Source organism: Mytilus edulis, chromosome 11 (assembly GCF_963676685.1).
Source record: "Mytilus edulis chromosome 11, xbMytEdul2.2, whole genome shotgun sequence".
Lineage (NCBI taxonomy): Eukaryota > Metazoa > Mollusca > Bivalvia > Mytilida > Mytilidae > Mytilus > Mytilus edulis.
This window is the reverse complement of record NC_092354.1, coordinates 82,690,673-82,717,753: the sequence shown is the minus strand read 5'-3', so window position 1 is coordinate 82,717,753 and position 27,081 is coordinate 82,690,673. Positions and strand designations below refer to the sequence as shown.

Below are 27,081 nucleotides of genomic sequence, written 5' to 3'. Positions count from 1 at the left end.
TAATCTATTCCTGGGATAAGAAAACCCTTAGTTTTTCGAAAAATTTAACGTTGTGTAACAAGAAATTTATAAAAAATAACAATATAATTGATATTCATGTCAACACCGAAGTGCTGACTACTCGGCTGGTGATACCTACGGGTACGAAATGTCCACGAGCAGTGGCATCGACCCAGAGGTGTGAATAGTAAACAAAGGAAATAGAATTTTTTTTTAATACGCCAGACACGCGTTTCGTCTACATAAGACTAATCAGTTATGCTATTATTTTTTCAGATCAATTTAAAAGACAAATAGAATACTGGGAAAAGACGGATAAAATGTTTGTGTCTACGAGAGCTAGTGCTTATGTCATGAAAAAGTTAGAGGAAAAAAGTTGTGTGACTTTAACTGCCCCTTCAGGAGCTGGAAAATCATTTATTGCAAGACACACAGCACTAGTTTTACAGAAAGCAGGATACAAAATAGTACCCGTGAGACAACCGGTTGATATCAGAAATTATTATCAACCTGGTGAACAGACAGTTTTCATTGTAGATGACATTTGTGGAAATTTCACTGTGAACCAACAACAGATAGAGAACTGGACACAACATTTACCAGTGATTGAAACAATTATAGCAGACAAATGTTGTAAGATTATTGTATCATGTAGGTTACAAGTCTATAAAGATGATAAGTTTAATATTTTAGAACCTTTTCAATCCTGTGAATGTAACTTGATATCCGACAAGTTATGTCTGACATCTGTCGAAAAAAATATTATAGCCAAAAAATATATTGGTTCAAGCTTGGTCGATATTGATAAATTGTCACAACATAGTGATTTCTTTCCACTTTTGTGCTCCTTATATAATGAGGAAAAACATGGAGATGTGAACACATTTTTCGAAAATCCATATATTGTCTATGAAAATGAAATAGACAGTTTAAATAGGCAAGGTGATGATGGGAAATATAAAAAAAGCAGTCTAGCGTTATTAGTTATTTTTAACAATCAGCTGAGAGAGAAATGGTTCCAGGGCAGAATTACAATTGAGCAAACACAAATAATAAAAGACGTATGTGAGGCTTGTGGTATCAACAGCATTCCAAAGGCAAAACTAAAGACAGAACTTGACACTCTAGTTGGTACATTTGTCTCTAAACAGGATGGTATTTACAGAACAATACATGATAAATTGTTTGACATCCTTGCCTATTACTTTGGTAAGAAAATGATAGAATGTTTAATAGAACATGGTGATAGTGAGTTAGTACACGAACGTTTTATTTGGCAGACATCACCAGATGACGAGAACAGTAACATAGATTTTATAATTGAAATATTAGATGTTCATTTAGAATCATATTTAGAAAGGTTTATCAAGGAATGGTCAGCAGAAAAGGTTGCAGTTGTGTTCAGTAACAATAATATGAAAGTGTCATCATTCAGACAACAATTAATACAATACTTGCAACAACTAGATAGACCACAACAAGTAATATTAGCCATTACCAAGGATACAGTGGTACCAAAGGAGAATTGTGGATCAGGTAATACTCCATTGGTAATGAGTTGTTATAATGGTTATACTGATATGGTAGAGTGGTTGTTACGTAATGATGTGAATGTGGATCAGTGTAGAGATGATGGGGAAAGTGGACTGTTCATGGCAAGTCAGCAAGGACATACTGATATAGTAAAATTACTGTTAGAGAAGAATTCTGATGTTAATCTATGTAACAAGGATGGCTTGCGTTCTCTGTTACAGGCAAGTCAAAACGGACATACTGATATAGTAAAGTTACTGTTAGAGAGAAATCCTGATGTTAATTTATGTAATAATAATGGCTGTAGTCCTCTGTTACAGGCTAGTCAAAACGGACATACTGATATAGTAAAGTTACTGTTAGACAAGAATTATGATGTTAATCTATGTAACAAGGATGGCTTGAGTCCTCTGTTAAAGGCAAGTCAAAACGGACATACTGACATAGTTAGATTACTGTTAGAGAGGAATCCTGATGTTAATCTATGTAACAAGAATGGCTGTAGTCCTCTGTTACAGGCTAGTCAAAACGGACATACTGATATAGTAAAGTTACTGTTAGAGAAGAATCCTGATGTTAATCTATGTAACAATGATGGCTACAGTCCTCTGTTACAGGCAAGTATGTGTGGACATACTGACATAGTTAGATTACTACTAGAGAGGAATCCTGTTCCATGTGACAATACATCACTTAGTACGTCATATGTCAATAATAACATCAGTATCAGTAACAGTCCGAGTCTTGACCAGCCATTAATGAAACATAAACCAAACATTAATGCCCAGACATGGGCTGGAGGTAGTGCTTTATATTTCAGTGCATGTAATGGAAACATAGAGTTAACACAGCTACTCTTAGAGAATAATGCTGACTTTAGTATCTGTATCTATAGTAAACAGTATATAGTAGATATGATGAAAAATTATCCAACTGGTACTTTAGGAGAATTAAAACAAAACATATTTGATACCCTTGCAAAGAATACATCATCACGTGTAAGAGAATATGTCAGCCAGAAGTCAGTGAATTATGCCTTTGATGTAGTGGCGGGTTCCTCTCCATTACACATCGCTTGTTTTATGGGTAGAAAAGTTGTAGTCAATTGCCTTCTGGACCACAATGCTGACATCAACCAGAAAAAAGAAGATGGAACAACATCATTATTTTATGCATGTGAAGTAGGACATGAGGATATTGTACATCTATTGTTAGATAAAGGAGCAGACTCACAGATATCTAGACAAGATGGAAAATCCCCTTTAGACATTACAAAATATAATGGACATACATCTATAGTATTCATTTTAACAGAATACAAGAAGATGGCGGATCAACTTGCTGTTTAATTCGTCTTCTTGGTCAGTGGATAAGTGTTTTTGAATGATCGTGTTGTTTGGTATTTTGTTAGTTATTCACCACTATTCGTTCACATGCTTATGTTTCTGTCTTACATCTCCAGATAAAAATCATATTAGTTCGACCTTTCTTTGAAATCTACTGTTATTCCTCATTTAACTTCTGTATCTGTTTGACAGCTGCCACTTTTCATTTAATTATATTGGTCATTGTTGAAACTCTACTGATATTATTCACTTCACTCCTGTCCATGTTTTTGCTATTTACTGCTATTCATCTCGTTACTTCTGCATGTGTTTAATATCTACTGCTATTCATCTCGTTCATCATGTTTGTTATCTATTGAGGTTCGTTCCAATTATTTCTGCCTCTGTTTGTTATCTACTACTATTCAATACATTTGTTCTCCCTCTGTTTGATATCTACTGCTATTCAAGACATTATTTCTGCGTCTGTTTGATATCTACTTATGTTCATCCCATTACTTTTGCCTTTTTTATCACTTCTGTCTCTATTTGATATCTAGTGCTATTCATTTTATTACTTTTGCCTTAAGTTGATATCTACATCTATTCATCCCATTACGTCTGTCTCTGTTTGATTTCTACTGTAATTCATCTCATTAATTATATCTTTGTTTGATATCTTCTGCAATTCATCCCTTTACTTCTGCTTCTATTTGATATCTACTGCTAATCGTTCCATTACTTCTGTCCCTGTTTGATAGCTTCTGTTTTTCATCCCATTACTTTTGCTTCTGTTTGATATCTACTGTTATATATCCCATTAATTCTGTCTCTGTTTGATATCTAGTGCTATTCATATCATTACTTCTGTCTCTATTTGATATCTACTCCTATTCATCCCATTATTTCTGTCTCTGTTTGATATCTACTGGTATTCATCCCATTACTTCTGTCTCTGTTTTATATCTACTACTATTTATTCCATTACTTATGTCTTTGTTTGATATCTACTGCTATTTATCACATTACTTCTGTCTCTGTCTGATATCTACTGTTATTCATCCCATTACTTATGTCTCTGTTTTATATCTACTGTTATTCATCCAATTACTTCTGCCTCTGTTTGATATCTACTGCTATGCATCCCATTACTTCTGTCTGTGTTTAATATATACTGCTATTCATCCCATCAGTTTTGTCTCTGTTTGATAGCTACTGCTATGCATCCCATTACTTCTGTCTGTGTTTAATATATACTGTTATTCATCCCATTACTTTTGTCTCTGTCTGATATCTACTGCTTTTCATCTCATTACTTCTGTCTGTCTTTGATATCTACTGTTATTCATCTCATTACTTCTGCCTCTGTTTTATATTTACTGCTATTCATCCCATAACTTCTGTTTGTGTATGATATATACTTTTATTCATTCCATTACTTCTGTTCCTGTTTGATATATACTGTTAATCATATCATATAACTTCCGCCTCTTTTTGTTAGATATCTACTGATTTTGATTCCATTATTTCTGTCTTTATTTGATATCTAATGCTATGTATCCAAACACAATACTGCTGTTTCTGTTTATTATATGCTGTTATTAATTACATGCGTTTCTAATGAAACCATGTATAGAAGACACATACCCCAAAGCTTCACCTAATACTATTTTTCTGTGTTTTTCATCATAAACAAAAGAGACATAGTTGGTGCGTAATACAACCAGTATGAAGACACCAATAAATATAACTATACCACTGTAAGTATTATTTGCTGGAAACTTATGTTTCTGTTTTGTGAACATTTGTTAAATTTAATTATTCTATGAAATGTTTTGTGAAAGACTAAAAACTTGTTATTATTATAGCTGTACAACATTAGTAAAAATGATATTTCTACCATAACTTTTAATTTTGTCATTTTTATCTAAATTAACAAACTTTTTCTACTAAACCATTGTAGTCTGATCAGTTTTTATCTAATTTAAGCTTTTATTCTGTATCTTCCGAATTTTACAGTTTTTTTAATTCTGATTATAGCGCTGTATCTTCTATAGTTTACATTTTTGACGTATTATGATTTGCATGCTGTATCTTCTATTTGACAGTTTCTATGTAACTCTGATTTTCGTGCCGTATCTTTTTATTATTTTACAATTCTTGTTTTATTCTGATTTGCATGCTTTATCTTTTATGTTTCACATTTTTTGTTTAATTTTTAATTTCAGGCTGTCATATTGTCTTGTCAGTTATTTACATAATTAGAAATAATTATTATGATTTTCATATTGTATCTCCAATATCTTACAAATTTTGTCTAGGTGTTATGTTTATTTTGTATTATAGAAGTTGTTCTTTTTTTTATTTCATGGTATTTTTCCATAGTTTGCAGTGTTCGTCTTAATATGATTTGAACGCATATGTTTTTTTTCCTCCTCTTTAACAGTTTCAGTTTTATGTTGATATTCATGTTACATCGTCCATATTAACGTTTTTGTAGTATAATTGTAATTTCCATGCTGTATTTTTCATAGTTTACAGTTTTTGATTTTCTCTTATATTGATTATGTATGTTTATGTATATCATTTTTGTCTTATTATAATTGTTATGTACAGTTGGGTGCAGACCAAGCATTGCATGTAAGCAGGTCTAAAAAGTTAACGCGGCGTTAACTCGCGTGCACTTCATGTAAACGCCACGTTAACTCTGCGTTAATTCCGAAATTTTACTAGACATAAATAGTAAACGGGCGTTAACTTTCGCTTTTACCTCCGCGTTAACGCGAAAACTGCGCGTCTTCTAATTTTGAAAAGAGTAAACGGGCGTTTACTTTTGCGTTTACTTTGCGTTAACGCGAAAAAGGCGTGTCTTCTATTTTTGTAAAAAATAAGTAAACGCCCGTTTACTGTTTGTGGTAAACGTGCGTTAACGCAGATTGTCCTCGTATCCGGGATACACTAACTTAATATAGCACATGATAACGTACATCAAAATATCCATCTGTCCATTTTTCATCAACATATTGACGATTGCATTTAATGAAAGTGAGTCGATATTTGTACATGTAAATTTTGAACAGAAAAAATAGAAAATCCGCTTTTAAGAGTTTTTAGAACTGATTTTTTTTACAATTAATAAATGTTTATATTTCTTATAAAAAGTATTTTTGAATGCTAGAGTTTAGAACACATGTACGTTGACATTTTAACAACATAAATAAATGTACAAATGCACACGACGATTATTTTATTCTATACACAATTAGTTAAAGCGAAAAGAAAACGCGCGTTTACTTTCAAGAGCACGTAAACATACAATTGAGAAATCTGTAGTAAACGTCCGTTTACTTTTACGTGCACGTAAAATTAAACTTGTGAAATCTGAAGTTAAGGGCCGTTTAGTACTGACTAAACGGACACAGAGTAAACGCGCGTTTACTCGAGTAGACATTAGACATTTCCATTTTGACCGCGTTAACGTAAATGAAGTAAACGGGCGTTTACTTGTAAACGCAAAATTAAAAGTTAACTAACGAAGTATGTGCACGCCGCGTTAACTTGCGTTTACTTTATGTAATGCTTGGTCTACACCCATCTGTAGTATCTGTCATATTGTTTGAATTTTTGTGTTGTATGTTCATTTTTGTATTCATTCCGTTCGTGTCTGCCCATGTGCCTTTTGTTTTTCTTTGTTGACATGCTTTTTTTTTATAGTGATTTATATCAAAACATAAAGTTGACTGCTGTACCCCTTTTTTGACATGTTTTTGTTTATATATCTGCTAGTTTCCCTCACATGTTGTTGTTAATAGTGTGGACCTATCTGTGACTGTCATTCAGTTGAGAAAACTGTTTCTGTATTTTTATGGGTTTCATCCTTTAAACTCCATATTGTACTGCTTGTAGTTAGACGGAGATACACTGTACACAAATATCAGCTACTATTATTTTGTGATTGGTATGCTATTTCATTCATTGTGTTGCTGTTTTAGTTTTTTTCTGATTTGTAGGTTTTTGTAACATAATACGCCTATTAATTAAGATTAGAGTTCACTAAAGATTCACAATTAGATAGAGCTATCTCAATGTTAGGCAGCAGTCAAACAAAAGCGTGACGTAAACATAGAAATATCGGAGTTCTAAGAAGACACGAAAAAGGTCGATACCTATAAATTGATATATTCATTCAAAGTTTTTTTTAATTCAAGTAACTCCAAGCTTTGTTCATATAACCTAAGTTTATTATCTAGAAGGTGTACTTTCAAGTTTTACTCAATTCCTTCACGTTTATAATATTGAAAAAGACAAATCCCTAAACTCTTCTGTAAAGTTATTTTTCTACATATGTATACCATTTCCATGAAGCGGTATTCCTTTTCATTAATACAATTTTCGTTTACACGTGTTTTAGATTTGTTTCAGTTTGTTTTAGATTTACGAGTTTGACTGTCCCTTTGGTATCTGTCGTCCCTCTTTTACTGTGGACTCATTATTATTCGTAAGATACAAATTTGCGTGGATTTTGTAGGTATAGGTGAACACTTGTGAACCACGAAATTGAATGTTCAACTTATGACACATTTCCAAAGGCTTGTATGAAGACTTAAGCAAAACCACCAAATAAAATGTCCACGAACATCTGTGTGTTCCTTCATCCACGAAAATTGGTGTCCACGAACATTAATGAATCCACAGTAATTAGTATTTAGAATTGTCATGTGATCAAAATTGATGTATGCATGAATGGATATATTTTATTGCAGTAGCAAACATAATGCTATAGCAAAATAACATTATATACAATAACAATAAGACAGTAAACAAACAGAGAACAGCACAATAAGGTCATGATATATATGTATACTGTAAATGGTAAAATGAGATTAGTTGTACATTTATCAAACAATCATTTATAAACATTGTGATCATTAAAAATTCAATGGCGTCTGAAAGTTTAAAATTATAAAGAGATATGTAATTATCAAATGAAGTAAATACCTATATACTGATTGTTACTATTTTGTAATGGTATGAGTGAAATATTGTTGTTTTTGTAATTCAGAATAGTTTAGTGTTAACAATATAATCAGAATAAAATTATTTGGTGTAATATTTTGTTAATTTATTTTAATTTATTCATGTTTTAATTACTATAACGATGCCGTGTGATTTGAAAATAAAGGCAACAGTATGTATACCGCTGTTCGAAAGTAGTAAATTGATTGAGATAAAACAAATCCGGGTTACAAACCAAAAAAAAGAGGAAAACAACGAAACAACAGAAACAATAAAGTGCATCAAAAGTAACAAATGACACACAAAGAAACGAATAAGACGATAACAACTGCCATTTTCCTGACTTGGTACAAGACATTTTAAGAACAAAATGGTGGGTTTTACCTGGTTTTGTGGCTTGTCAAACCTTGCTAAAGAGACAAATAACCTACATAATCTCAATGACATACATGTACAGTCATTGAGAAAAAAAAAGATAATGTTATCACATCAATTTCAGATCTTTCATTAAACAACTAAGAGGAGGAGGGTGCATTCGTGATTCGATAGAGAAATGCTGCTTTATGCATATGTCGTCAACATGAATATCCAAACTAAGCAATTTTTATAACATTTAGAGTTACTTTGTTAAACCTGTTTCTTCTCGATTCCTGAATTTCCCCATTAAATACAAAGTATGTCTAAAACTATAGGTAAATGTAACCTTCGACATTGAGCATAACTCAATGTATTCAATTAGCAGTAAAAGGTGCCAGTATTATAGAAGAAAACAAAGAACAAAAACATATCTGAGAATAATATCTTTTGTTGATTCGTTTATTTGTAAATGAATGATATCGTGTAGTGTTATCCATGTGTTGATTAAGATATAGTTCATGAAGGTCATGTATTTGTTGGAAATTTACACATTGTCTTGGCCGGTAGAATCGTCTATTATTAGCGTTAGCATTTCTATATCAATCAGAAGGGTTAAATGATTCTGTATCAATAGAGACATGATCCTGGAAAGCTTTAATCAGTGGATAGAGCTGATTCTGAATCAAAAGAGATATGATCCTGGAAAGCTTTAATCAGTGGATAGAGCTGATTCTGAATCAAAAGAGATATGATCCTGGAAAGCTTTAATCAGAGGAAAGAGCTGATTCTGAATCAAAAGAGACATGATCCTGGTTAGATTAAATCAGAGGGGTATGCTGATTCTGTATCAATAGAAACATGATCCTGGAAAGCTTTAATCAGAGGATAGAGCTGATTCTGTATCAATAGAGACATGATCCTGGAAAGCTTTAATCAGAGTATAGAGCTGATTCTGTATCAATAGAGAAATGATCCTGGAAAGCATTAATCAGAGGATAGAGCTGATTCTGTATCAATAGAGACATGATCCTGGAAAGCTCTAATCAGAGGAAAGAGCTGATTCTGAATCACAAGAGACATGATCCTGGTTAGATTAAATCAGAGGGATATGCTGATTCTGTATCAATAGAGACATGATCCTGGAAAGCTTTAATCAGAGGAAAGAGCTGATTCTGAATCAAAAGAGACATGATCCTGGTTAGATTAAATCAGAGGGGTATGCTGATTCTGTATCAATAGAAACATGATCCTGGAAAGCTTTAATCAGAGGATAGAGCTGATTCTGCATCAATAGAGACATGATCCTGGAAAGCTTTAATCAGTGGATAGAGCTGATTCTGAATCAAAAGATATATAATCCTGGAAAGCTTTAATCAGAGGATAGAGCTGATTCTGAATCAAAAGAGACATGCTCCTGGTTAGATTAAATCAGAGGATAGAGCTATTTCTGTATCAATAGAGACATGATCCTGGAAAGTTTTAATCAGAGGAAAGAGCTGATTCTGTATCAAAAGAGACATGATCCTGGTTAGATTAAATCAGAGGGGTATGCTGATTCTGTATCAATAGAGATATGCTCCTGTATAATGGGTTTCTTACCAGATTAAAACAGTCTTTGAAATATCTTGGATATGACAGTCCTAAGTACGCCAGTCACAATTTTCGTTGGGGTGGAATACCATTAAATCATGGTACGTCGCATCCGGTTGCATAAGAAAATATGGCAAAGACAATATATATATTCATATTGATCATATTGTAATCTGTGATAATCCTAAATTAAATATAGGGGTGGTTAAGGTTACGACATTAAGTGCTAGTTTAATCTGTTAAAGGTTCATGGCATATACCCGTTGACAATAATCACCATAACCGTGTGTTTTGACCTTTGAAAAAAAAATAACTTTCCATTCTAGGATATATTTTTTTCTAAAACTTCAATTTAAAAGTGGTATATTTTAAGCCGTAAAAAGAGATCCTATACGAAATTGCATTGTGGGTATTCATGCAACATATATTGGGTTGAAAAAAAAGACAACGTAAGAATTTAACCAAATCTGGTTTATCTCACTGATGTTAATGCAATTTTATCCAAAAATGAAGTTTTATAGATATCTTATGAAGATGGAGAAAATTCTGGGCCTTAAATACTAGTATGATGCCACCAAAAATGTGCACTTTTGTCACCGCAACATTAAACAGATGCAAACTAAGAATGCAAAAATAGCTCAAACAAACTTTCAATTGTGTGTTCTTTTCTTAAAATCGATTAAATATTCGATAGTGCTAGAAACAGCTAGAATAACTTCGAAAATAGAGGCATCAGGAAAAAAAAAGTAAAATGCCAACCCTCTGGTCATTAACGAAGTAATTTAACCTGAAAATGTTATGTGTTTTTGATTTTTAAGAGTTTTTCTTATATATAAAACATTAACTCTTATATTGCATTATGCATGGTATACCAAAAATCAGATGATAGCAGTCGTTTTTATTAACTTTAAGTTAATTGATACATCAGACTGGTATCTGCATACTTACAACTATTACAAATATGGCTTTGCTTTATCACTTCTAGTTCATAAGATAGCGAAATTGTGATATATATATATATGGTTAGAAATGATACTGTTGTGACAATAGTACTTAACTGACCATTTGAGGCAGAAATTGTAAACTTTCAGTGAAAAATAGGCATAAAGTAAGATGTTGAATGGATACAGAATCAAAATGGGATATATAATCCTGAATGCTGGAATGATTGACTACTAACACATTACATTTACTACAACACAGCCTCTATATCGCGGGTTCGTGTCTGAATTAAAATATCCGATTATGTTTAAGCAATATTTAAGCCTGGCTGTTTAGTATTGGTTTTGTCATCTGATAAAGTCATGCTGATTATAAGAATAGTAAGATGCACAGTTTTGTTCTGTTTTCAAAATCTTTCAGTTTGAACCATGCACATACAGTAAGTATACAATAATTAAAATCATGTTCTCAATTTCTTCAAACACCTGTAGCAGAGAAGAGGGTATAAAGAGGAACGAATGATACAAAACCGATACTCAAAATTAAACTGACAACGCATTGGCAAAAGAAAAAGATAAACAGGTAAATAACAGTAAACAAAACACAGCATAGACTAAGCGACACAAACCTCAACTGTGGGTGATCGCAGGTGCTCCAGAAGAGTACGCATATCCTGCTCAAAATGTGGCACCCGTCCTGTTGTTAAAGTCATTACAAATCCGGTAAATAGTTTATTTTTGTGGTCACATTCTTGAAAAAAAGGAAATGGTTGTAGTTACATAGGAACATCACCGATACAATCTGTCAAATGATTATTCCATTACGGTCAATCAAGTCGTGATAGTGCCCGTAAAATTCTCGAAGGAATGATATTAACTTCACCACTTGAAACTTGGTTTAATACCTTCCTTTTTTAGCAGCAACCCTCTCTCAAGGAAATCATGATAGAAAACACAAGCCCGGTAATATCGTATGAATTGGAAAAATATAAATACTCCGCATGCAGGCGCTGTAGAAAGTTTGCTACATAGAAATCATCTCTGTCGTAAATTTACAGTAAATAAAAACTTAAAGTGTATGCAGTGATTTCTTTATGGCTTAAATTCTGATAAATAAGTATTTATATAAGAAAAGTGTATGCAGTGATTTCTTTATGGCTTAAATTCTGATAAATAAGTATTTATATAAGAAAAGGTGTTTTCGAGAGTTTTCTATTTAAATAAATGTTTTATATGTTACACTTTGCCTCTTGTATGGGAGAAACGTTAACATATGATATTCATAGATGAATATAATTTTATTTGCGTACTGGTTCCAAGTTATGATATATATGTTTTATGTCATAGATACATAACTTGGGAATGCTACCAGTAAATTTTCATATGCATATTGTTCATATTGAAGTATGTGGTATTTCTAAATTCAAGGTAAGGGTAGTTAAAAAAATTACGTGTTATTTTAAGTGTTAAAATTTCGGGGCATTTAAACGTTGAAAATACTTCACACAGTCCTATATTTTGACCTTTGAAAAAAGGTTATAATTGTTTTCCAAACTTTCCTTTAAAAGTGGTACATATGTAGCCGTAAAAGGAGGTGTTTATATGGGTATTTGCATTGTAGATATTTACAGAAATGCAGCCTATTCATTGCTATAGACGGTGCATATTAAGCATTAGGATTTGACGTCCCTTCATAAATGATTAAGAGACAGGAGGATTGGCAAAATGAAACATACACACAAAAGTAAGACCCTTCTTTCACTCGCGGACAGGCTGTTCTGAATGTCTTTGCAAAAGCACCTCCTAATATAGAATGATAGCATGAAATTAATTGTAATTTTTCAAAATCATTATATTTGGTATGTTTTTTATTTCAACATACCAATGAATTTATAAATGTAATTTCCCTACCACTGTTTTGGAGAACCACAGTTTTGATTACACATTATTCCTTTTTTGTATGCATACATTACATACGTTTCGTAAACAATCTTGTATTTGCCTTTAATCATTTCGCATTATGTTCAATTATTGTATAATAACTTTATAATTGGATATTAAGTACATGCATACTTAATAAACTGTGGCTTTTTTCCCAAACCTGTCTTTGTTTGAAATAAAAGCAACACTGCATTATGCTGTACTTAGTCGCGGAAACTTTCGGGTGTATTCAAATCCATGTTAGACGTTATTATACGTCATACCACATCAAGCGTTGGCAAGGAGGCTTAACATATGCTGTTAAATACCACTGTCAAAGGGAGGAAGCATCAAATTTAAATGTTATCATTAAGTCTCTATTTTACAAAATTTCTTACTTTCGAACTTCGAGACATCGTTGTAAATTTACATTTAATTCATATCTATGGGTCTACTTTGAACTTCGGTCAATAACAAATTCCGAATATGCGGGTATTTCAAATGAAAATCACTTATGAAATCAGTACAAACGGTTGAAAACAGGTCATTTTCGAATTCTCGGGTTATTTGGCGACACATTGGATATTTGAAAACCCCCGGGAAAGGTTAACATTCTGTGGTGTGACGCGCAGGATACCGGTCAATTACCAGGTTTAAATTATTGCATAGGAGAGAACATTTTCTAGTTATAACTCAGGAGGCATTTATGGTTTGATTTTTACCACCAATGTGATTAAAAAAACAACAGATTTTTGTGTTCTATAATTGTGTATTTAGTTAGAAATTGTTTGGATTTTCCCCCTTTTAACAACCTGTATATTAATTCGGGAAAATCTGTCTTATGCTAAGTTAGAGGATTGCAAGTTTATTTAATATGTTTGGCATTGGCACATCTGATTATAACAAACTACAACAAAACCATTTCATCGATAATTGTCCAATTCATAGATCAGTATTTCACTTCACTGTTCAACGGTACGTCTAACAGATATCATCAGCTGGGAAGCGGTATTTTTTGTCTTCTTTTGTTGTCCCAAAGCGCCAACTACTTTGAAAAAAATGGATTAGAATTTCACACCTCCAAGCTAATATTTTTGTTTCGTTTGTTTTCCATCTTTCTTTGAAATTACATTTTTTCGGTATCGTACAAGAAAACTGTGTTCAATTTTATATTGTAAAACATACATAACCAGTGATAAAGAGTATCAACGATGCACGTTTGAAAACATAGTACATGGTTTCAACTTTCAATTACAACAATGTATGACACAAGCTGTACGGTGAACGTGTTTTATTCTTTTGATGAATGCATAAACAACTTGTATGTGAATATCATTAAACTACAGTAATCAATTACGATAAAAACGAGTTCTTTGAAAATAGCACTATTGAATTGTTGATTAATTGATTTATTATTGGATGCTTTACGCCGCATTAGCACAAAAAGGCTATATCGCGGCGAACTATTGAATTGTCATAAAATACTTTCCCTAATACATAAAATAATTGTCAGTTTCTCCTTTTTCACAACAGTTAAACTTGGCTGAATTTGAAAATTCTCCATTGTTACATAAAGATCCATCATGTTTTCATGTACTACCAGATCCATATTTGTTACATGTACTACGCAGGCAGGTTAATGCAGTTTAAAAAAAATTAGCAATGATTTTCGGTGTTTGTATCGCAATCTAAATCTGACGTCATTTTCCTAATTATTCGACACGTGATTGGCTAGAACGTTTCGTCGACGTCAAATTTGAGCTTGTCACCAACAGCTGATCGGGCACCTTGTTATGATAGAAGTCAGTGTCTTCAGTTCGACAACAACACGTTAATATAGATGTGGGTTGCTTATATTTTGAGGTACGTTAGTTTTAAATTATTTTAGCCTTCTTCCGAGGATATTGGATATTCATTTCATTCCCGATTATGAATGTAGTCTGAAGAGAAAGCTGCATGTTTACTTAAAAAATGTGGTTATTTACAAGTTTCGCTGTCAACATGATGTGGGCAGTCTGTTGAAACTTCCTTTGAATTAATTTTTCACGTTAACACTATTTTACACGCTTATAAACAATCCAATCTTTATTGACTATCGACTTTATAAATATGATTTCACGTCGACAGTTTGCAGAATGACCAGGGATGCATTCATGCGGGGATCTCAGTGGTCAGAAACCATGATCAACCATGCAACGAAAGGAGTAGAATTTGATAAAATGTCCGAACAACATGCCGGCTGAGGCCCGCCACTTTCACCTATGCCTTTCTCCCCCCACCCCTTAATAATTAGTCTCGTATGCAAACACCTTAACATTTTCTTTAAATATCTATCAGACCTGTATATTTGTACCTGAATCTTAAAATCGATCGCATGTTAATCATATCTTATTCCAAATTATAACATATTGTAGAAGTAAAACAAAGAATTATTCAAAATATATGCTCTGTGCATCATACTTATGCCTCAGTCTGTATTTAATAAGATTGTGTAAGCATTCACATAAGATGTTATATGTGAGAAATAGTATTTATTATCATGGCCATAATCTATTAGCAACTTAAAGTTTTCATTTATGGTTTTAAATCTGATGCTAAGTCATTATAGTGTTATTTTAAATCATCCTTTTTAGTGTACATTTGAATTTTTTGTCTTTATTAATTTTGTTTTCTTATCTTTTTTTTATTATATAGACATAAGATTAAATTAAATATGTACTTTTAATATTGATTCACTATAATAATGTGTATCTGAAGTATATGTGTGTTTGTGTAAATCTTTTTCAAATTTTGACACACTTGTTATAAAACAATTTACATCAACAGATCAATCTTAATTGTGTGATTATTGTAACTTCTTTTCCAGATTGATTTACAACTGGCACATATAAGTTGACAGTTAAATAAAGAATGTAGTTTCTATGATATGAGGTATACACAATTAAATGTAAGTATTAATTGTATTATAATGAATGATTCCTGCTAGGGTCCTTCAGTTCTATATTCTATAATCTTTATCTGTTTTGCTCATTATTCTCTATTCTTTGTATTTTAACACACCATCATTCTCTTTTATTATCAGTGTTTTCTTAATCTTTATGTCTCAGCCTTTAAATTTTCCACTTTTTGCCCATAGGGATTATTACATTATTGGTGTATCTATTCTGTAAACACCATCCAGACCCTCAGTTTATGTAAATATATATAAGTTATCTAGTGTATTTAGTCACACTCACCCAATCTTGATTAAGTCATATTGGTTATTAATAACAAATTGGCAAAGCAATGTGATGGTAAAATATCAATTAAAGTAAGTTGTGCTTACAAACTTTATTGTACTTTTACAGACAATTCATCAATTAAACTATGTGTCAAGTTTTCTTTTAATTCAATAATAATTAAGGAATACACAAATGTGACAATTTTGACTGAAGTTTTCTATTTGTATCATAATATGAATACCAATTACTTTTAAATGCCATTAATGGTTTACATATTTTTTTCAGTACATGCATGACGATGACTTGGAGGCAATGGTGTCATACATGTTAGTTTTAACTATAATAGCCTAACTGAAGTTTGATAAAAGTTATCAGAGGAAAAGAGTGACCACTTCTTTCTTATGAAGATCAACACACACAAGGAAATTATCAGACAATTTGTAACCAGATATGGGTGCAGTTTTAGATATATGCATGAAAAGAAAGTGAAATCAATGTTATTTAGATAAAAGCTTGATGATATAGCAAAAATATAACAGTGCTCAATATGAATACCCCATGCCATGTCACATGTAACTTATGGAATGCAGAGATTTTCAGTATTACAATAAAAGGATGGATTTCATTACTGTTAAAACTGACTCTGGAACATTCAAGACAAAGAAATAAAGAAATAAAAACATAAGAGGAAATGACTGTGCACTTCTTTTTTGAAGGATCAACACACAAAAGGAAATATTCATATCATTATGAATCATGTGCAGTAGTTGAGATGATTTTGGATATATATACATAAAACTGTGAACTAAGTGATAATTATAATGTGGTACCTTACTGGTATATAATATATATATATTGTAATTCACAACATTTTACATGGGAATATTCTTTGCATGATACATGTGAAATTAAAAAAGACAAGTATAGGAATAAAGAATTATCTATTACAACATTATCATATGAAAACCAGCAGGATGAGATGTCTACATTTATTATGGATCATGGAAACCCACAAGTATTGTATGGATTGTAATTATCAGTTTTAATTTAAAGTGACATATGCAATGCTTTTTGTTTTAATTTTGAGAAAACTATTTGAAATGAATGAAAAAAATATCATAAGTTTATTTGACATTGAAACTTTTGAAATAGACATATGTATTTAATAGGCAGATATTACTCATAATGACCTCAATGCTTTCACATGCATACAACTTTATTGAATAAACAAATATTTTTATCTCAAGGAAATTACTTTTTTTAATGTTTTTTTTTCTATAACAATTTACTGTTTTATACTGAAAAGACTGCAATGAATGAATGATGCATGTTCAACAAATGAACATAGTACAAATTCTTGCTTACATGCAGCTGATATAGTTTAAAAAAATACCCCTTCACACATGATATGTGACAGTTATTGATCCTAATAATTCAGTGAACTAATTAAAAATGATTTTAAATAAAAACATTTAAAAAACTTTAACAGGGCTGAGCAGATTACTATTTCTCATAAAACATGAGTTTGATGGAAGGGGCTCCATACTACCATGGACTGGTGCTTGTTAAAGTATTTTTCCCTATCAGGAGAATCATTTTATTTTAGAAATACTGGTTTTCCGTTCGTCATCGGGTTATTTTACTCTCGATTTTACTATTTATGTCAAACCTTGGTAATGTAAAAGGCGTTAAGACCCAATGATAATCAATTTTAAGAAAGTAAGCAAAATACTTTTATTTACAATCGACACATATGACACACATGTGCAGTTAGAAATGAAAATTGGGTTACGAAAGCTCTTTTAAATACAAAGTTTAACGTTAGCGCATCCCCCCTTTTTCTCTTCGTATGCACTGTGATACTTTAAAGATGCATAAACACCTCAAGAGTAAAAATGAAAAAAAATAACATTATTTCATATCTTTAAATGTGTCTATTTCTAGTCAAAATCTATCAAAAGGTCGATTATTTTTTCCCCGGCATTTTTACACCGAAAAGGGGAATAATCGATCTGAATCAATTCAGTGTTTAAATGTCGCCGCGTAAGGACTTGAATATCATTTATCTATAAAGATCGCATTGGCACACCCCGTTAACATTTATTGATCTCTTTAAAACTTGGCATATTTATTCTTAGAAAGCTCGTGAATACCAAGATTGCTGTTTCTTGTTTTTAAAATGAATACAACATTATAAAAATTGACAAGATAGTTGACTTTTGGTGTGGCCACGGTTGGATTGTATGTCACTTCTGTTATTTTTTATTTTAAAAGGGCACATTTAAAGAAAGAAACAGCTGTTACGGGAAAGATAGCATCTTTGTCAACCAAATACAACTTTATTTTCATTCATTTGTCTAGTTCTTTGGGTTGTGCCAGACTCTTGAAGTTGGACGTTCAAACGCCATCTTTGAATGCTGGTCGTTACCATGGTAACCAGGTGGGGGGTTCTGAGACACCAGAAATTAAAACTTCGGATGATATTAGGGATGATAAAAATAAGTTCTGGGTAAGAAAGTTTCTAGACTAAAATTCTAAATAATTTCAAATTTCATTGATTTTTATATGAATAAATAGCAGATTTACTCCAGAACAGCATTAACCTACCTGCGTACCAGGTCCATATTTGTTACATGTACTACCAGATCCATATTTGTTACATGTACAACCAGATCCATATTTGTTACATGTACTAACAGGTCAATATTTGTTACATATACTACCAGATCCATATTTGTTACATGTACTACCAGGTCCATATTTGTTACATGTGCTATCAGATCCATATTTTTTACAGATACTACCAGATCCATATTGGTTACATGTAGTAACAGATCCATATTTGTTACATGTACTACCAGATTCATATTGGTTACCTGTAGTAACAGATCCATATTTGTAACATGTAGTACCAGATCCATATTTGGTTACATGTAGTAACAGATCCGTATTTGTTACATGTACTAACAGATTTATATTTGTTACATGTATTTACATATCCATATTTGTTACATAAACTAACAGATCCATATTGGTTTCATGTACTAACAGGTCCATATTTGTTACATGTATTTACATATCCATATTTGTTACCTGTACTAACAGATTCATATTTGTTACCTGTACTAACAGATCCATATTTGTTACCTGTACAAACATATTTATTTTTTTGCATGTACTAACAGATCTTTGTTTGTTACTTGTACTAACAGGTTCATATAGTTTATGTAACAGCATATTTGTTACATGTAGTAACTGATTTATATTTGTTACATGTACTAACTGGTCCATATTTGTAACATGTACTATCAGATCCATATTTGTAACAAGTCATAACAGATCCATATGTGTTACATGTACTAACATATCATTTTGTATAACTAGTACTAACAGATTTATTTTTATGACATATACTAACAGTTCCATATGTGTTACTTGTACTAACAGACCATAATGAGTTCCATGTATCATTTATGTTATTCTAAAATGAACACAACACATACCAATGGATTCTTGTAAATAATGATTATCAAATAAATAGAAAATAACAATATACTTTACGTTGCATCTGCAGTGGAATGAATATAATTTTATAGGGTCTCGCTGTTCTGTTTAAGATTTCATCATTGGCATTGTACATACGCTATGAAAAACACATACCGAATGACATTAATCCGTTATGTTGATTTCCTGATCAAAATCAGTTACCAGATTCAAGATTCAATATTTTTATTAAATGCTCACCACATACAATTACATATATTTACACAATAAAATAGTCATACAGGTGCATAAAACATACATGTAAAACAACAAACTTTAAATTCACATTGTATGTGCCAATCTTAAAAGATTTATTAGAGACTTTACAATCAAAACTATTAAAAAACAATCAGATATTGTACATATTATATATAATAAATTTTTCTTAATGAATATCAATAAAATACAGCATAATCAATCATATAAAAAACCGTTTCTTCTGACTAAAATGCGTAAAAAGGTCCTTGCGACACTTTCAAAACTTTATCATTAAATAACAACTTCATAAAACAGTATTTGTCTAAGATCTTCATATAGTGAACATTTCAAGAAAACGTGCAGTTCATCTTCATTACTATTATTACAATAAAAACATGTTCTTTCGTGGATTTCTTTTTTCTACCCGTTTCTATTCTAAGGGGAGCAACTCCACATCTAAATTTAGCAAAAGAACTTCTAAATGTAAGTGGCATTTTATATTTTAAGTAAGGTTCAGTACAATAATCCTATTTAAATAACTTATAAGTTCTTAATTTATTACCTTGAGAATACGCAGATACTCTATTTTTCCATTCTATTTTATAGTTATCAAACATTATTGTTTCTAATTGTACAATAATTTTTTTTTTATTTAATACATTAGTTTCATAACTACAAAAAGTATCAACATTAAGAATTTTAAACATTTTTATAACCATACTGTAACCTTTGATTATTTATCCGTTATGTGGGTTAACCAATCAATTATTTCGATTTAATGCTCCGTTTTTTTTTGTTTTTTTTTCCTTTATCCTATTCTAAAATTCGGTTCTATCGAATTACTAGTGGTTAACTCGATATACCAGTCCGTTATTTCAGATTTTGATGCGTTCCGTGGTTTTCTAAATGTTAACAGTATACCTGTACTTTGAAATGAAACTTAATAAGCATTTTTTGTAGTAATTTGAGATGTTTCGTTATCTTTGAACATGCTAAATAAGAAATATATTTACAAAACCCCACAGCAGTATTCTTCAATGCTCAAATGTTGACTTATATGAATCTTACTTAGAATTCTAGAATTTGGCAAATTATTATTACACGCGCTTTACTTCATCAATGTGTTACAGTGATTTGTAAACTAAAAAACAAATCAGTTTTTTGGCAACAACATTGAACTGTTAAAGGATTTTATAAAATCCCAGAGTTTGAATAAGGATTTTACTGTGAAATATATTTCAGCAATATTCAATAAGTTTCTAACCATTATAACAAAGTCTCGCTGATTTTTCAGTTTATTTTGAACAGCGGTATTCTACTGTTGCCTTTATGTACCATTTACTAACGAGTAAAATGAACAGATAGCATTTGAAAGGGAATACATGTTTAAACATGAATGTTATGCAGTCAATTCAACTTTATCCTTAAGGAAACCAATTATCACTTATGCAGCGACACCATTTATACGCTTTTGACGTCACTCATCAATAAAAGACTATATTTATTGAAGAACAAAGTCACTGAAAAAGTAACAATGTTTGATCACATGACAGGCCAGCCAAATTACCATATTTAAAGAATTCTACTCCTTTAAGTGAGATACGATAACACTCTCTTCTTCCGTAATGTACAAACATGCTATCACCATTAAATAATACATTTTATATAATTTGTTTTCTGTTACTACTAGTATTAACAATAAGTGCCAGAGAGGACCACGTTACGTTCCATTTGTAGTGGCCACGTTCTCTCTTACGTGTCCTGCTTATCACCAACTGTTGTTCACAGACTTATTTGTAAACGTTCGGTTTTCGTAGTCTTTCGTTTCTTGTGTATTATAATTTGTCTGCTTTTTTTTTCCTTTTTAGCCATTGCGTTGTCAGTTTATTTTCGATCTATGATTTTGACTGTCCCTCTAGTATCTTTCGTTTCTCTTGTAAATAACATGAATACCAAATTGGTACCACTATTGGTGCAAGAACTACTTAATATCCCAGAGAACTGGTTGATATGTGGTTTTGTCGTGCTCAATCTTTTTTTTTGTATTTATAATATTTTGTTTACAAAAATGGTTTTTCCTTTGTTGTTCATTTCCCTGTTATCTTATTGCAAATAAAACTATGTATAACTTAAGCTTTAGTTCCATTTAGATGCTTTCATATCCATCTATTAAATTGTAATCATTCGTCAACACATCTTAGACAAATCCAGAATATGGGTCAAACAGAAAGTATTGCATTTGAGTCACTGTTGTTTTGATTTTTTTTAGTAATATGACACATTGTATTCCCCCATATTATACATATACTCCAGCTGCTACTATGTATGATCACTTTTCCTAATGATTTGACATTTGTATACTTAGCACATAAAGCTTAACAATCTGGTTTCATTCCATACCAAGAAGAATTAACTGCTGAACTTAAACACTGATATATAAGGTTTGATACGCCATTTAATACGAAAAGAAAGTCAAAAATATGACGGTGGTTATCCATTCGTTTGGTGTTTGAGCTTTTGATTTTGTCATTTAATCAGGGACTTTACTTTTTTAAATTATCCTTGGAGTTCAGTATTTTTGTGATTTTACTTTTGTTGGTAAAAATACGTTTTTTTCTATTAGCGAAGCTTGGACTATATATGAAACCACATGAGTCTCGAAAACATGTGCCTGATTACCTTGTCTTGATATGTTAAACTTTTGGACCGATATCAAGTGTACTGACAGAGTAGTTCGCTGACTAAACTTATTGAGTGAATGCCTAAATCTACAATAGAATGGAAATCAAAACCAATTAATTTGGCATTAAATTTGAGAGATCATATCATTGGCAATATGTTTACTAAGTGTCAAGTTGATTGGACTTTAACTCTATCATAAACAGTCTTGATTAAAAAATCAAAATGAAGCGGAGCAGAGGGACAAATGGTCGAACAGACGGACGGAAAAATTGATTGACGGAAGAACAGATGGATGAAAGAACTGATGCCAAATTAATTGGTTTTGATTTCCAGGATAGTAGTCCACTAAACATAGATAATTAAAGTGCGAATGCGGCATCCGTGTACTATCGACACATTATTGTTTTTAAATTTGACATGCACTTGATGTTTGTTATATTTATTGTATTTTATATATACTTGTGTATTGGTTATTTTCAAACTAGTTAAATATTCCAACAGCAGTTTGTCACCTACAGTTGTATTGAATTCATTTAAAACTATTTCTACAATATTGCCATTGTTTTCTCTAAACGTACCTTCTTTATGGTTATCTTGGGGTGTATTGTCAACATTATTATTCATTTTCTTTCAGAATAATCAATATTTAGAGCAATTTTCTGTAACCACCAACGAAATTCTAATAGGGTCTGGCACACATGGTGTCAGATTTTCATGAAACTTTAATGAAATAGTCAGTACCTTACCTAAAGGCAAGAACAGGCAAAAAGTTGTTCCGGAATATTCCGGTACCCATGGAAACCACATAGTTGATTTTAGCAAAAACAGGTCATATTTTAAGTCTAAAAAAAGTGAAAAAACGACATTTTGCACTGTTTAGTCCTTTTTTCGTGTATAACATAACCTTTTTATCTGAATAACATAATATAAATGGCCTTTAAGCTGTTTAAAATTCACATATGATTTACATTTACCATTATCAATTATTCTGCTACCAGCTAGTAAAGATATGGTCAAATGGCAAATTTGGATTTCAGTTAAAAATGCGTAAAAACAGGATATTCAAGTGGATTTTTTTCTTAAATGCAGTGTCTCCCAGTTAAATGTGAGGTATATTTAGAAGGAATCTATAAAGGGCTTGCAAATAATAAAATAAAATCAATGGGCAAATAATCGTAAAAATCCAATAATAATCTAAGTAGTTTACATATTTACACAATACAAACATTGCATGAAATTCCTTACAATATAACAAAATTAATCAACCAAATTTCCAAAATATTACATTTTTTTTCTTTTTCAAATTTAGTATGTATTTTTTCATATTTTCATTTTTATATTTGCAATTGAATACAGAGAGAAGGAAGAACTGATTGTGCATATTAGTTTTTAAATGATACAGATCAACACAGTAATCAATGAAGGTAAAATGCTTGTCCATCTTAAATTTTAAATTTAAAATCGAGTAAAACATCTTCTAAGTACATTCAAATTCCATTATATCAAACTCATATCGGTGCAATCATGTATATAATTGAGGAGATAACTGTATTTGTATTTTAACCATTACAGACATATAAATTAGGTAAAACTGTGGTAAATTGAGTTTACCTAGTGATATGTAGTAGAGCTAGTTAAAACAGATATATGCAACAGAAAATCTAGATTTACGTCCACAAACGTTAAAATACAATACAGTTGTATCCATTCTAATGCAATAGTCAATTAAAATATTGTCTCTGTTTTTTTATTTTAACCTAAAGTTGATTAAGCTAAAAATTCCAGAAAATGTACGCGTATGTAGCGATTTGAAAATTATTGTTCCTTATAGACATTGATAGAGATAAAGTAAAGGTCGAATTAGAATGCCTCTACCCCATTGAGACGCAAAATCTGACACCCCGTGCGACATATAATATCTGTTTAAGTTCTGTGATTTGAATACTGTTCCATTTAAAATATACGGGAATAAATCGCCAAAAGTGTTTTTGTATCATGAAACTTTCATATGAAGCCTTAAAATCTGCGACACGTACAATCATTGAAAGTGTTTGAGAAAACAGAACACTGAAAACGTCTACTAATGCTTGGTAGAAATATATTATGGTTCGGTTCTTTCCGTGCAATATTAAGTTGGTACTCATAATTTACAAAAAAGAAATTTTGATGTATGAACTTACATGTACCTTGGTTTATCTCCGTTTCAAAATCGCCACCCCATGTCAAACATAGCCGACATCTCAGATGTTCTGTTCTTCGTGGTGTGCTGTGGTTTTATTTAAAAGGAGTAATAAAATTAAATGCAACCGTGCCTCCTGCTGATCAGGAGAATAAGAAATATGCTCACGATTAGGATTAACAATATGAACCAAAAAAGTTTCTGTATGTGTTGGCAGGGTCATATGGTCCAAGGACACAGTTAGCGTTATTTGGTTTTCGTTGTCTACGAATATAGTCCCTAGTGTAAAGAGTGTATAACTTGCATATTTTTTCAAACACTTTCCTGATTTATTTCTTGAGAGTGTATGCATTAAATATTAAAGGGGCAATAGCTGTCAAAATCCTATTCACCGATTTGACTCATATTTGATTTATAACATACCAAAACACATATCCAAACAAATCTTAAATAAACAGATAAAAGTACATATACTAGATAATACATATCAAATGTTCTATACATTTTAGTCTAGACGCCTTTTGATTAACTATGTCTGTTTGATTTCGTGTTATAGGTTAGAAAATAAGTTGATTTTTGCGTGAATAGAATCAGTCAATCAAATGATTTACCTATGTTTGACATTCTTTTCATATAATAACCGAACACGCATTATTATATCATGTGTAATATATCTCTAGCTAAAGGATTCAATTGAAGTTCACATCGTCTGGATTCAATGAGGTCAATTAGTTACTTGCAAGTTGCAAGTGAATAATTCATCATAGATATTTCTTTGCTTATTTTAACAAAATTTAACCATACTCGCTGCTTAAAGCGAAGTTTTATATCGTTATTTCACTTTCATTAATGATTGACAAACACATTTTGTTATGCATCTCATAGCTAGTGCCCGTTTAAGTAAGAAGCTGATATTACACGTTAAAACATTAGGATGCTGAATCTATATGTTAAGTAATGATTTGGTCCAGTCACAAAATTAAAAACATTAGTGTGTTTGAAGCTGTCAAACTGATTTTTAGACCCCCTTCACACAGAATTGTCAATAAATTGAGTAACAGCTGGTAGAAGTTTCTATTATTTTGATATAATTTGTCCCTATATTAGTTCACTACACTGTAAAATTCTTTTTGAGATCGAGCAGATGCGATTTTTTTTTAATTTGAATTTATTGTCTAAAAGAAATGCACTACGAAATAAATGTGTTCTCGGGCAATATTATATCTATTTATTAAATATGATATTAGTATAAGTAATATTTTAGGAAACAACAGTAAATGATTTGGAAAATGTTTGCGTTAGCATAGCTATTTGCAAAAGAATCATTTCATTGTTGAAAACATAATATTTTTCAAAAGAGGGACGAAAGATACCAAAGGGACAGTCAAACTCATAAATCCAAAACAAACTGACAACGCCAAGGCTAAAAATGAAAAAGAAAAACAGAAAAACAATAGTACACACGACACAACATAGAAAACTAAAGAATAAACAACACGAACCCCACCAAAAACTAGGGGTGATCTCAGGTGCTCCGAAAGGGTAAGCCGATCTTGCTCCACATGTGGAACCCGTCGTGTTGCTTATGTGATTACAAATCCGGTAAATAATTTAATTCGGTAGGTCACATTCATGCAAGGGAAGGGGATTGTAGTTACGACGTAAGAAACATATCCGATATCATTTGTGAAACGGTTATTCCATAACGGTCAACCAACTCGTGATGGCGTCCGTAAAATTTACGAAGGGATGATTTCAACCTAACCATTTGGAATTCTCGGTTTAAAAGCTTCCTTGTGAGCAGTAACCCTCTATCAAGAAAATCATGATAGGAAATGCAAGCACGGGACTATCGTATCAATTGGGAGATATATACCCCGTATGCAGGTGCTGCTGGAATGTTGCTACTTAGAAATGGAAAGTTCACAATTTGAAAGCTGAAATCATCTCTTTTGTCGTAAAGTTTTGTTTTCAACCTCATTGTCAATTTGTAGATGTAAGTCAAGATATGAAGCCGACTTAACTGTATCTGTAGTATCCTTTATCTCCAATTCGATAGGAAAAACATGTCCTCCGAACGTAACAAATATGTTGAGAATCAAGAAATCAAGCATCTTGATAATATCGGTTTCAGAATTTTTTGTTTGAATCAGAGTGATTCTTTACAAAGTAGGATGTATCCCTCCCTAAGACAAGATACTTGTATCTACGTTGGCCATTCTTTTTAATGAAGCAAAGTAATACCAACTCTTTCAATTTGTCTTTTAGGTTGGAATGTAGAATACTTGTGTAAAAAGTAGAAAAGTCAAATGTTTTAATACTGTTACAAGATGGAATAGAGTTAGATTGTATGTACTCTAAAAGATCTTTAGAATTTTTAAGTATCCACATCTGATTCACGCCACCTCTAGAATAGGCAGTTTCACAATAACTTTGAAGCCCGTCTTTGATTGCTGATAAAATGGATGTTAATAATTTAGAAAGAGGTTTCGTGGAGCACTTGGAAGACCCAGCAATATACCGTTGTTTGTAAGGACACTTATGTAGTTTAGGTATCCAATACAGTGATGGAAGAT

The 27,081-nt window shown here is 31.6% G+C and overlaps 2 protein-coding genes across 2 annotated transcripts in view; one reads left to right on the top strand and one right to left on the bottom strand.

The window, feature by feature from the left end:
* LOC139496438 (uncharacterized) overlaps positions 1-27,081 on the top strand; it is a 155,195-nt gene that overhangs the window by 9,074 nt on the left and 119,040 nt on the right. The window contains exon 5 of the mRNA XM_071285033.1: positions 277-2,233. Within this exon, the coding sequence (XP_071141134.1) occupies positions 277-2,233 (1,957 nt within the window). The remainder of the gene's footprint in view (positions 1-276; positions 2,234-27,081) is intronic.
* Positions 1-27,081, bottom strand: part of LOC139496439 (uncharacterized) — a 233,627-nt gene that overhangs the window by 123,881 nt on the left and 82,665 nt on the right. The gene's annotated exons all lie outside the window — the stretch shown is intronic.